This window comes from Narcine bancroftii, chromosome 1, assembly GCF_036971445.1.
Source record: "Narcine bancroftii isolate sNarBan1 chromosome 1, sNarBan1.hap1, whole genome shotgun sequence".
Classification (NCBI taxonomy): domain Eukaryota; kingdom Metazoa; phylum Chordata; class Chondrichthyes; order Torpediniformes; family Narcinidae; genus Narcine; species Narcine bancroftii.
In genome coordinates, this window is record NC_091469.1 from 386,146,941 (window position 1) to 386,159,020 (window position 12,080).

Here is a 12,080-nt window from a genome sequence, read left to right on the forward strand (position 1 = left end):
TTAGCAAACAGATTAGCAGAGCATGTACCGAAAATGGTAAATTTAGGCCAAACTGGATTTATCAAAAAAAGACGCACAACAGACAATATTTGTAAATTTATTAACTTAATTCATGCAGTAGAAGGAAACAAAGCACCTACAGTAGCAGTTGCTTTAGACGCAGAGAAGGCCTTTGACAGAGAAGAATGGAATTATTTGTTCAAAGTATTGCAAAAATTCAATTTACCGGAGAAGTATATTAATTGGATTAAAGCATTATATAAGGGACCGTTAGCGAAAGTGACAGTAAATGGACATGTATCAAAGCAATTTAACTTAAGCAGGTCAATACGGCAGGGATGCCCACTATCACCTTTATTGTTTGCGTTAGCTATAGAACCACTAGCAGAACTGATAAGAATAGATAATAATATAAAAGGAATAAAAATAAAAGACAAGGAATATAAAATCAGTTTATTTGCGGATGATGTTATAGTGTACTTAACAGAACCAGAACTATCAATAAAAGAATTATATAAGAAATTGAAGGAATATGGAGAAGTGTCGGGTTACAAGATAAATGTAAATAAAAGTGAAGCAATGCCTATGAATAATGTGGATTTCTCAAAATTTAAGAAGGAATCACCATTTAGATGGCAAATGCAAGCAATAAGATACCTAGGTGTACAAATAAACAAAAATCTCGGCCAACTATATAAACTCAATTATTATCCACTAATGAAAAAATTACAGGACGATTTAGAGCATTGGAAAGATTTACCACTAACACTAATAGGAAGGATAAACTGTATTAAAATGAACATTTTTCGAAGGATATTATAGTTATTTCAGGCATTGCCAATACAACTGACAGAGAAATTCTTCAAGGAGTTAAAGAAAATAATAAGGAAATTTTTATGGAGGGGGGGAAACCGAGGATAGCACTAGATAAATTAATAGAATGGTATAAACAAGGAGGCTTACAACTGCCAAACTTTAAAAATTATTATAGAGCCGCACAATTAAGATACCTATCAGATTTTTATCAAACAAGGGAAAAGCCAGATTGGACGAGATTAGAATTAGATAAAATAGGGGAAAAGATACCTGAACACATATTATATAAATGGGATGAAAAATTGGTACAACTTAGAAGTTCTCCAGTATTACATCATCTCCTCAATATTTGGAAGAAGATTCATGTAGAAAGAAATAAAACAAATTATCAATTACCAAAACTAATATTGACGCAAAACAAGTAACTCCCTTTTACAATAGATAACCTTTCCTTTAGAGAATGGGGAAAAAAAAGGGATTAAAAGAATAGAAAATTGTTTTTCAGGAAATAGATTCTTATCCTTTGAACAAATGAAAGATAAGTACAATATAACTCAAGATACAGCGCTGGCATATTACCAATTGAGATCCTACTTGAAGGATAAATTAGGAAGCAGTTTGAGTTTGCCAGAGGGAAGTAACTTTGAATATGTGATTACAGATACAATGATAATCAAAAGATTTATAACAAATATGTATATTAAACTGCAAGAAAAGGAGAATGAGGAAACAAATGGTAAAACTAAACAAAAATGGGAACAAGATTTAAATATAAAGATAAAAAAGGAAACATGGGAGAAGTTATGCTCCGGAACGATGAGAAATACAATAAATACGAGGTTACGTATGATACAATATAATTGGATACACAGGGTATACATTACACCTCAAAAGTTAAATAAATGGGACCCAACAGTATCTGATAGATGTTTTCGATGTAAAAAAAGAAATGGGAACAACAATTCATGCAATCTGGACATGTGAGAAAGTAGAAAAATTTTGGGAAGATCTAAACAAGATATTAAATAAAATTACAGGAAACAATATACCAAAAAATCCAGAGATCTTCCTTCTAAGTAACATAAAAAACAAAGAATTTGTAATTGATTTGGATGGTGCACAAAAAAGATTTGTTAAGATAGCTCTAGCCGTAGCAAAAAAATGTATTATGTCAACCTGGAAATTGGAAGATAATTTGAAAATACAAAAATGGTATATAGAAATTAATAAATGTATTCCATTGGAAAAAATAACATATAGTTTAAGAAATAATATTGAAATATTCGAACAAATATGGGAGCCTTACATTAAATACAATGGCGAAAACCTACCGGGGACAATCATTACCTAAGTTGATGGAAGGAGAAGGAAATGAAAAGAATGGACGCAGTAAAATTTCTGGTGTATTTTTGTTGAGTGACAACATTGTCTGACTGGTTAAATGTATCCTAGATTGTATATCTTAAATGGACGGGGTGGGGTGGGGAGGGTAGGTTGGGAGGAGGGAGGTGGGGGCGGAGAAAATGGCACTGTATATGTGTGAAAAGGAAAAAGTGTGTACCCATGGTTAATGTGATTTATGGTGTGAAAAATAAAAAATTTTTTAAAAAAAAGAAAGGAATGTGATTCAGATACACAGGTTCTGAACTTGAAGAGGGGTAACTTTGATGGTATGAGATGTGAATTGGCTAAAAATGATTGACAAGTGGTACTTAAAGGACTAACGGTAGAAATGCAATGGCAGTCGTTTAAAGATAGCTTGGAGCAAGTACAATAAATTTACATTCCAGTTTGTAAAAAGAATAAATCAAGGATGGTAGCACATCCGTGGCTAACAAGGGAAATCAGAGAGTATCAAATCCAAAGAAGCAGCATATAAATTAGCCCAAAAAAATAATATTCCTGATGATTGGGTGAAATTCAGAGTTCTGCAGAGAGGGACAAAAGGATTAATTAGAAAAGGTAAAAGGGATTATGAGAGGAGGCTGGCAGGGAACATTAAAAAATGACTAAAAGCTTTTATAGATACGTTAACAGTAAGAGGTTAGTTAAGACAAATGTGGGTCTGTTGCAGACAGAAAGAGGTGAGTTATTTATTGGGTACAAGGATATGGCAAACTGTTTGACTACTTTAGTTCTGTCTTCACCAAGGAAGACATAACTAATCTTCAGGAAAATGTTGAGGATCAGGGATCGAATGTGAGGGAGGGAATAAAGGAAATAATTGTAAGTCGAGAGGTTGTATTAGTTAAATTGCAGGGATTTAAGGCAGATTAAATCCCCAGGGCCAGATGGTCTGCATCGAAGAGTGCTGAAGGAAGTAGCCCAGGAAATAGTTGATGCCTTAGTGATAATTTTTCAAACCTCCTTAGATACTGGATTAGTTTCTGAGGATTCGAGGGTGGCCAACGTAACCCCACTCTTTAAGGAAGGGAGAGAGAAACCAGGAAACTACATATGAGTTAGCCTGATGTCGGTCATAGGAAAGGTGCTAGAATCAGTTATTAAAGGAGCAATCACAGTACATTTGGAAAGTAGTGGTATCATCAGATGAGCCAACATGGTTTTGTGAATGGAAAATCATGTCTGATGAATCTAATAGAGTTTTTTGAGGATGTAACCAGTAGAGTGGATAGGGGGAATCAGTGGATTGGTCCGCACAGAAGACTAGTGTATAAACTTAAAGAGCATGGTATAGGAGGTATGGTATTAAGTTGGATAGAGAACTGGTTGATGGACAGGAAGCAAAGAGTAGGAATAAATGGGTTCTTTTCAGAATGGCAGCCGTTGACTAGTGGGGTACAGCAGGCTTCCATGCTAGGGCCACAGTTGTTTACAATATATCAACGACTTAGATGTGGGAATAGATAGCAATATCTCAAAATTTGCAGACGACACGAAGATGGGTAGCAGGGTTAGCTGTGTAGAGGCGCCATTTTTACCGGCTGCCCTGCCGCGTGCATGATATGCGAGGCCAGTTCGCCTGCCTAATGGCATGCTGCCACACTACAACAATATAAGTGTAGTACCCCCCTCAGTTACATAGAAGTGGCAAATGCCACAAAGTGGCCGACAACTTTGGAAGAATTAGCAGTTGAACCACCTCCTCCTGAACAGAACAAACAGCAAAAAATATATAATCAAATCAAGTATGATAAGCTGCCTCCAAATCACGGTTAACTTGGTCATCATCAATATCAATGTCAATTGACTGTTAAGTTTCCATCTCTCATTTTCCATTCTTTCCTTTAGAGACCAACACAAGTTGTTGAGTAAACTGGTCTTGATCCTGCTTATTAACAGGCAAAGAATTAGCAAAAGTAAGAGCTTCTGTATCATTATCAAAAAATTGAGCCTGATAATCCCTATTTTAAAAAAAACTTTTAACATAGCAGGGTAACGAAAAGCAAACTGAAATAACCCTTCTTCCACATTAAATTCTTTACGATGCTCAATAACAGCTTGACTCAAATCAGCATTTAAAAAAAACTATTATTCTTAACAATCAAAGGACTCTGATTACGCCTGGCATTCTGTACTGCAAGTCTCACAATCATCTCTCGATCCTGATAACACAAATACTGAATCAGGATGGATTGTGGCGTCTGACCCAGAAGTGGTTTCCTGATCACTCGATGAGCTCTGTCCAGTTCCAAGCCATCTAGGAAAGAGGTTGTTCCCAAAACCTCAGGAATGCACTTTTGAAAAAATTGAACTGGATCCGAACCTTAAATCTTCCAAGACCCACAATCTTAATGTTACTTCTCTGACTCTGATTCTCCAAGACATCAATCTTCTTCAACAAATCACTCTTCTGAATCTCCCAACCTGTAAATTAATCTTCCATCTGCTCTATTTTTACTTGCTTTGCTCCACATCATCTTTAAAATCAAGAAATGCCTCTTCATTCTTTTTAAAATTATCTTGGACTTTATCCACAGCTCTCAAACACTTATTAACATCCATTTTAATGGTAGATATTTCACCCTCATATCAGACATTGCACCTTTCATCTCAATAAAGTGCTCCTTGACCACTGAGAAACCCTGGCTCATCTGAACAGTCAAATTCTGCAATTGTTTGGATATATCAGATAAAGCAAGATTAGAATATACTGGATCTGATTTAAGCTTAAAAGTTTTTCTCAGTTCCTCAGTCAAGTCTTCTGGTTCTTCCAAAAGTTGTTCCTCCTCTTCTAATCCAGCGACGTCTTCTTCTTCTTCCATCAGGGCCACCCAACTGCGAGTGCAGACCCCACCAACCCAGAGTCACTGGGCTGAGGGAGGTCAGGTCCTCCCGCGGCCTGGGGGCCAGTTCAAGTGTAGCGCATGCACGGTTGATCTTGCTCTGGAGAGGATAGTTGTAGGTCGACGCAAGAGTCGTGTAAACCTCACCCATAGACTCTCACTCTGGCCAGGGCTGAACTGAAATTGACACTTGAGGCTCCATTTGTCTGGTAGGCCGAGTTTCTTCCACAGTTCCAAGCTGTTTAATTGCCGTTTTTTTTCATCATTTGAACCTTAATTTTCCTCATAGCTGCAAGATAGGATTCTTCAACAGTATTATTAAGTTTCCAATTTTTTTAAAAAGTTGTAAAACAGGTTTTTAATAGTTCTGCCAGGGGGAGGTGTTTTTCCATGTCTTCTTCCCATGCCATCATGCCATGCTCCCTACTTTGCATTTCTTGATTTTGATTTTAAAAAATCTTGAAGTTGTTTATGTGATTGTTGAAGAACACAGTTTGAGAAAACTGCCATTTTTTTTCCTTTTCTGTCTATTTTGGAAAAGGTACAGTTTTGTGTTGGATACCCTGTTCATTCGTTAATCTTTTTGATTGTTCTTTTGGATGTGACAAAATTGTTTTGAAACATTTTCCTCCAATGCCCTCAGTTTACAGAAGTAGGCAGCTGAATTGAAGGCTTGTTGCATTAGTGCTGTCTTTTGTAATGTTTTCTTTCTTCTGGGTAGCAATTTGGTCTTGTGAGAGTTTATTCCAAGTTAAGATTTTATCTTGTTTCTGAAGGTTAGTTCAGACTAAAATAAACATGCAAATTGGACTAGAAAACTGGTTTGTACATATTTTTTGGCCATATTGTTGGGGTGCAAAATATGCTTATGTTCTTTGGTCCTTTTAAATGTTAAAGAGTAAAGCTTCCAGTTTGAGATACCTTGCCTGAATCAAGCTTGCAGCCAGCTAACCTGAACAATGTTAGAGAACTTGATACAAGACTTTTGGATATTAGTGATCTTAGTGATTGGAGAAAAAAGAGACTTCAAGTATTTGAATATATTCACTTTTATTGTTGTTTCCACAAAAATGCTGGAGAAACTCATTAATTTTGCAATGTTTTTTGTGAACTACAATTCTAGCATTTTTGTGTAAACTATAATCATAGTCTACAAATTTTCTTGTTTTACCTGATTGGTATTGTTATCGATCTTAATCCTTTGAGAATTACTACGGGTCCGATTTGTAACACAATGTAGAAAACAGACATTTAAGATTTTTTTTAAATGTGGGTCCTACTTTTGCTCTACTTAACTAATGAGGATAAAACAGAATTTAATGATGAGCAGAAGCTGGAGATTCTAGTTCTATTGAAGCAAGCACTGATGACTTAACTCCATAGCTAATTCCATGTTTTGTGATTTTTGTTTTTTCAATTAATGATAATGAGTATTGTCATGTACAATGTACATGTATACCAAAACTCTTACTGCTGCAGCTAAATGGGTACTATGGCAAAAACCCAATCATAATTAGTATACTTAATTGAATTAAAAAGTGACAATAAATACAAAACTAGCAGAATAAATATTCACAGTTGTCCTGTGGCAAAAAAGTGACTCAGCAATAGTGCAAGCTGTCCTTTGGTGTGGGAATCATCCCTGTTAAGTGTAACAAGGGATGTTCAAGAGCCTAATAGCGATTGGAAATAATCTGTTCTTGAACCTTGAGGTGCTGGTCAAAGGTACTGGTGAGAAGAGGTTGTGACGAGGCTGATACTTTCAGGAGACATGCTTGTCATGAAGAGTCCGATTGGAAGCAATGATCATTATTTTTATTTCACTGATCCTGCTCAACTCACTGTGTTTCTCTTGCAGATTTTTAAAAATCTGGTGGAAAATTGTTTCCGTTGCTCTGGTAGCTATTGATTCAGTTTGGACTATGGTCAAGTTCTTTGTCAAATATTTGATACTGTTAACATTGGTTTGATCCTTAATGGGTCCTAAATGACCTATACCTCAGTGCAACACATCAGTTTGATTTCAGTCTTCTGTCTAAAGTTGACAGAATCTTTCAAAAATTTCTGTTTCACATGTCTTTCTTTCAAGTTGACATTGAAGGCGATGCCTATCAATATGGTAAACGATGCACACATTTTTGACTCCAATATGGCAGTAAAACTGCACTTCTTAAACTTCTGTGCATCCAGAAAAAGTGACTTTAGTCAGGCAGCGCCAAAATAAGAAGAGGAACATCATTCTGTGGATTTTAATGCATGATACGATTCAGAAGCAAAGGGACATATCATATCTTCACCTACCAGAAGTTGATTAGAAAATGGATTTTTTCCAAGATATCAGTCCTTAGCACAGGAACAGAGAAATGTTGAGGAGAATGGTACCAGAAAATGTTTATAATCAGGCAAAATGAGAGACTATTGTCAGAATATTTTAACCAACTTTGGATTGAATTTACATCCATAATTTCTCCTGGAAATTATATCATTCTATTGATACACTTTCACACATTAAGTATAATTTCATAAACATTTTCTCTCACAAAGTCTTAGAATATTGACTCTTTTAGCATCAAGTAATTAAGTTTCTCATGGTAAGTGATTTAATAAATTTTCAATAATAAATCTGTTTTCTGAAATACACAACCCAATTCTCTGACACTGTATTTAAATTAGTTTTGTAATTTTATTTTCTACAGTGGTCAGAAGAATAAAAGAATCTATTTGAATTTTTGCAGAACATGTTCAGAAGTGTAACTTTCCCTTTGTAGAACAATGGAAAAGATTCCTTCTGAAGAAAAACAATCTGCACATATCTTTGTTAACAAAGTATTTCAGTTTTGTGTCCCAACAGAAGCAATCCTGTTAATTTTTTTTTCTGTTCAATTTCTTCGATGGTCCATCTCAAACTTCATGTGACAGAATGAGAAAACCCTCAAAAATGGTAAGTACTTCAAGATTCTTTTAAGGTCTTGTTTCAGATACAATTGAAAGTCTAATTCTTCTGATCTTTATGTTAACTGAATGATGCCCTGACACATTTCAATTACAAATGTAATGGTTGACCCTGTTAATAATTTGTGGCCATGGAAAATAACTGAATATTTGTTTCAGTTTACATCTAAGCCATAAAATAGGCTTAAGAGTTCCAAACATTATTCCTCATTCCAATCCATACTAGGATTGAAACAAAGCCATGCCTGGATGTAACTTCCAAAGCTGAAGTATTGGCATGTGGCCACAAGACAAAACACACAAGTTGAAATTACTTTTTATTTGTCTTGTTGATTTATTTTGGCCAACTGTTCATACAACATGGAACCATTGCTTTTTGCCAAACCACAGCAAAGAAGTTTACATCAAAGTTTCTTGATTTTGAACTAATTTTAGAAATGACACACTACATTCCCCATTTTGCTTTTAGCCATTCTGCAATATTTATCAATTTAAATTTCTTTTATCCATCATTCTTTTGATCACTTCCCCCCCCCCCCCATAGAAATGGATATTTCAGCCATATTTAAAGTTTTTATCCCTCTCTTTCACCTTCAGTTAAGAATGCTGTTGGTGCAGGGGAAGAAGTCAACTTTTTAAGCTTGATTCTGTTCCCGGTTGGGTCAATGTAACACTTTTCATGTCACTGCTGAAAAGTGTTGCTGCTGCACACTGATTGGAAATACACCACCTCTATCACAGGTTCTCTGTATTTAGGTTGGTGATTTTTGTCCAGACTTGATGCCTAGTTCAAGTCCATGGAATTCTACATCAAAAATGGAATGTGCAAGACTCATCCAATCACCAGAGTGATACAGAATACTGTGGCATAAACTTGACTCACAATTCTAAAATGTTAATGTGTCAGGGCAAGGAAAATAAATTCCAGAAGCAAATGCATAAAGTTCACTTATCACTGACTAATAGCAAGAATTGTCCATTTGGTGATGGTGCCTCATATTGGGAGAACAATACAAATCCCAAAGTGCACAAAAGCATGAACAGAACATGTGGCTTATTTGCAACATTTTGAATACTAAGAGTGGTAACGTTTGGCAAGAACAATCTTGCTGTCAAAATGTTGATTCACCATAGTTGACTTCTGGTGTATAGATCAGTGGCATGTTTGCTACAGGGTTGACAAAATCTTGTCCTGTTTCAAATTAAATAATGGCACTGTATCTAAAACAAAGCAAAATCTTTGTGTACCCATATTCTTGTGTTGAATGCTCCATTGTTCTGGACACCTCCTGTTTTGAACCATCTAAAGCAGGGGTCGGCAAACATTTTAAACCATCAACCTCTTCATAGAATCCTTGATATCTCATCGACTCCCAAGCATATTAAATAAATATTATCAATCATAAATTTCTCTATAGCCTAGACATTTAGACTACTTTGCCCACCCCTGATCTAAAACAATTTATTCTTGTTTGCATAAATGTGACGAAAGACAAAGTCCTTAACTTATCCTATCAAGCATCTACTCCCATTTAATGCAAATGTTAGACCAAAATTGGAAGAATATTTGCATATTCTTTTTGCTGGATGCACACTTGAAATAATTTTGGTCATTATTTGACAAATGTGGTAAATCAAAATCCTGGAACAACATGATACAGCACAATTTTCTCTGAAATATTGGACTAAAGTTTTTATAGTGATACAGTTCATATTTCAGCACAGTGGCTCTGCTTTTAGGCTAATAGCTCTGTTGGAATTATAGAATTTGAGAACTGTTGGAGCATCAAAAATTATTAATTAAATCAACTGAAATCCCTGTCAGTTGATCAGTGAATTGAATCATAACAGTTCTACATCATGGAAACAGGTGCTTCAGCCCTTGCTGACTAAGTTGGTCCCATTTGTCTTCAGTTGGCCTATAAACCTTTCCTATCCGTGCACTTGTTTAAGTGTTTTTTTTAATGTAATGGATAAGACCTTAGTTTTGATATTGAATCTCTGCTAAGTGAATGAATTACAGTTAAGAGACTAGGAAATGAGTGCAAACCCACATGCCCAAAGTTACTGAGAGTAAATAAGTCAGGCAAGGTTACTTTCTGATGACCATTAGTTATCTCACTACCAAAGTTGCTTGCTGAAATAATCTTGTTAAATCTGGCAGTAATTGGGATTATCTGTAGTGCCTTCTGATAGTAACTTCCTGACTCTCTTCATTGAAGAATCTGTTACAAAAGATCACTTAAATTCCTTTTGGGATATCATGCTTTCAAAGATTGCATTTAGATTAAACATCTGAACAAATGACATGCTTTCTTAAAAATTTTTAAAATTTAAATTTAGGCATGCAGCGCAGTCACAGACCCTTTCAGCCCATGACCCTGAGCTGCCCAATTACACCCAATTAACCTAGAGCCCCAGTATGTTTTTTAAACTGTGGGAGGAAACCAGAGCACCCAAGGAAACCCACATAGACACGCATTTGTTCTAATATTACTATTTACCTATGGCTTTCAGAATTGGCTATTAACTCTGCAAACATCTGTGTTTTTTGACTCTTAATGAATTGGAATGCTAAATTTCATGCAATTTTGGACACATTTTAAAATAATTCAAAGGCATTTGTAAACAATTATATTCTCTATCAAATTACAGTTTTTATAAGGGAATAAAATTAAGACTTTCACTTCAAAGTATTGACCAACTTTAGTGAGGAAGGACATGTTTGCTAACTGTTAGACATTGAACCTATGTCCAAGCATTGGATAATAACTATCAAGGCACATTAACTGTATTATAAAAATAAAAAAATGGCATCCCATAAAAATGGTTTGGAGCTGCTGTAACGGCATTGCTACTGCTGTTGCAGACCCAAGAAATGGAGACAAGAGTGCTGTTCTGCAGGATCCAACTGTGGACAGCTCCATTCAGGGTTTAAATGGCCCATTAAAGGAACCAATTGTGTTTTTAATTAAAATCCTGTATCTGTGGGATCTGTGCCCAAGATAGCGGCACCTGATCTGGGCAGTTGCCAAGAGGGATTGCATACTCTTGGGGAAGCAGTGGACTGGCACAAGGCATCAGAAATGGGGAGAACCATAGGAGATGGCCCTACAGGTCCATGACCATAGCAGTGGCCCAGATTCAGTAACTGAAGGATGCAAATGGGCTGCTGAAGGCTGGCTCATGGGAACTAAGTATTAGAACTGGGATTCAAGACATTCCAAAGGCACCGAAAGGACCTCTGGCCCTGGAAGTTTAGGTCTGGATCTCAGGTTGCCAATGGATCAAACAGGGGTCTGTAGTTGCAGAGGCTGTAGTAATGCTGGAGCCAAACCCACAGTCAGTCAAGGTCCCTGAAGGGATTCTTTTGTGCTTCTTTCACTAACTGTAAGGGGCACACCCAATGCTAATGGTGATTCTTTATCTGCCTCATGGAGGCAAAAGAAAATGTTGTCGCATGACAATGAAAGGAATCTAGTCTTGATGCATTTGGAGGCAGCTGTCCAGCTGGAGCTAGATGAATTGTTTCCTTCTGCACCAACTCTGGAAAATCATTTCCCTCAAATCACTGACAATTGCACGTTAAATTCTCAATTATTCAAATATTGAACCTTGTTACAGTTCTGTGGAAAGTCACCCTCCACAGAGTTAAAATTCTTGAGCCAAAATGATTGCTAGTCTTCAATTAGCAACTGTCTCCTTAAGCTCATCTTTGCTGGTTCTGAAACTCCATTCTCTCAAAGTCCAGAAGTATTATGCTCCAAATGGGTAACATTTTGAATCTGATGTTTCATTTGTGAGTTAAGGTTATGAGCCACGAACCTCAAGCTTCTTACAAGATGGATGCTGATGTGTCTTGTCACTAACTCGTTCATGGGATTGGGGCTTTGCTGCCGAAGTCAATATTTGTTGCCTGTCCCTCCCTGCCATTGAGAAGTTAGTGATGAACTTCTTTCTTTAATCACCAAATTGTCTAATGAAAGAATTCAGTGCTGTTGGTAGGAAGTTCCAGGATTTCAACTATGATGAAGGAACACCATTTCCCATTTGAAGAGAGATAAT

General features: G+C 36.3%; 1 protein-coding gene across 5 annotated transcripts in view; it reads left to right on the forward strand.

Annotated features, from left to right (window-relative positions):
* The window catches only part of LOC138751383 (uncharacterized), a 109,353-nt gene that overhangs the window by 31,934 nt on the left and 65,339 nt on the right, over positions 1–12,080 (forward strand). For 3 of the 5 annotated variants that reach the window (XM_069913591.1, XM_069913590.1, XM_069913594.1), the window contains exon 3: positions 7,983–8,004. The exons of the other annotated variants lie outside the window; for them this stretch is intronic. In XM_069913591.1, coding sequence (XP_069769692.1) covers positions 7,983–8,004 — 22 coding nt within the window. The remainder of the gene's footprint in view (positions 1–7,982; positions 8,005–12,080) is intronic. 5 annotated transcript variants of the gene reach the window in all.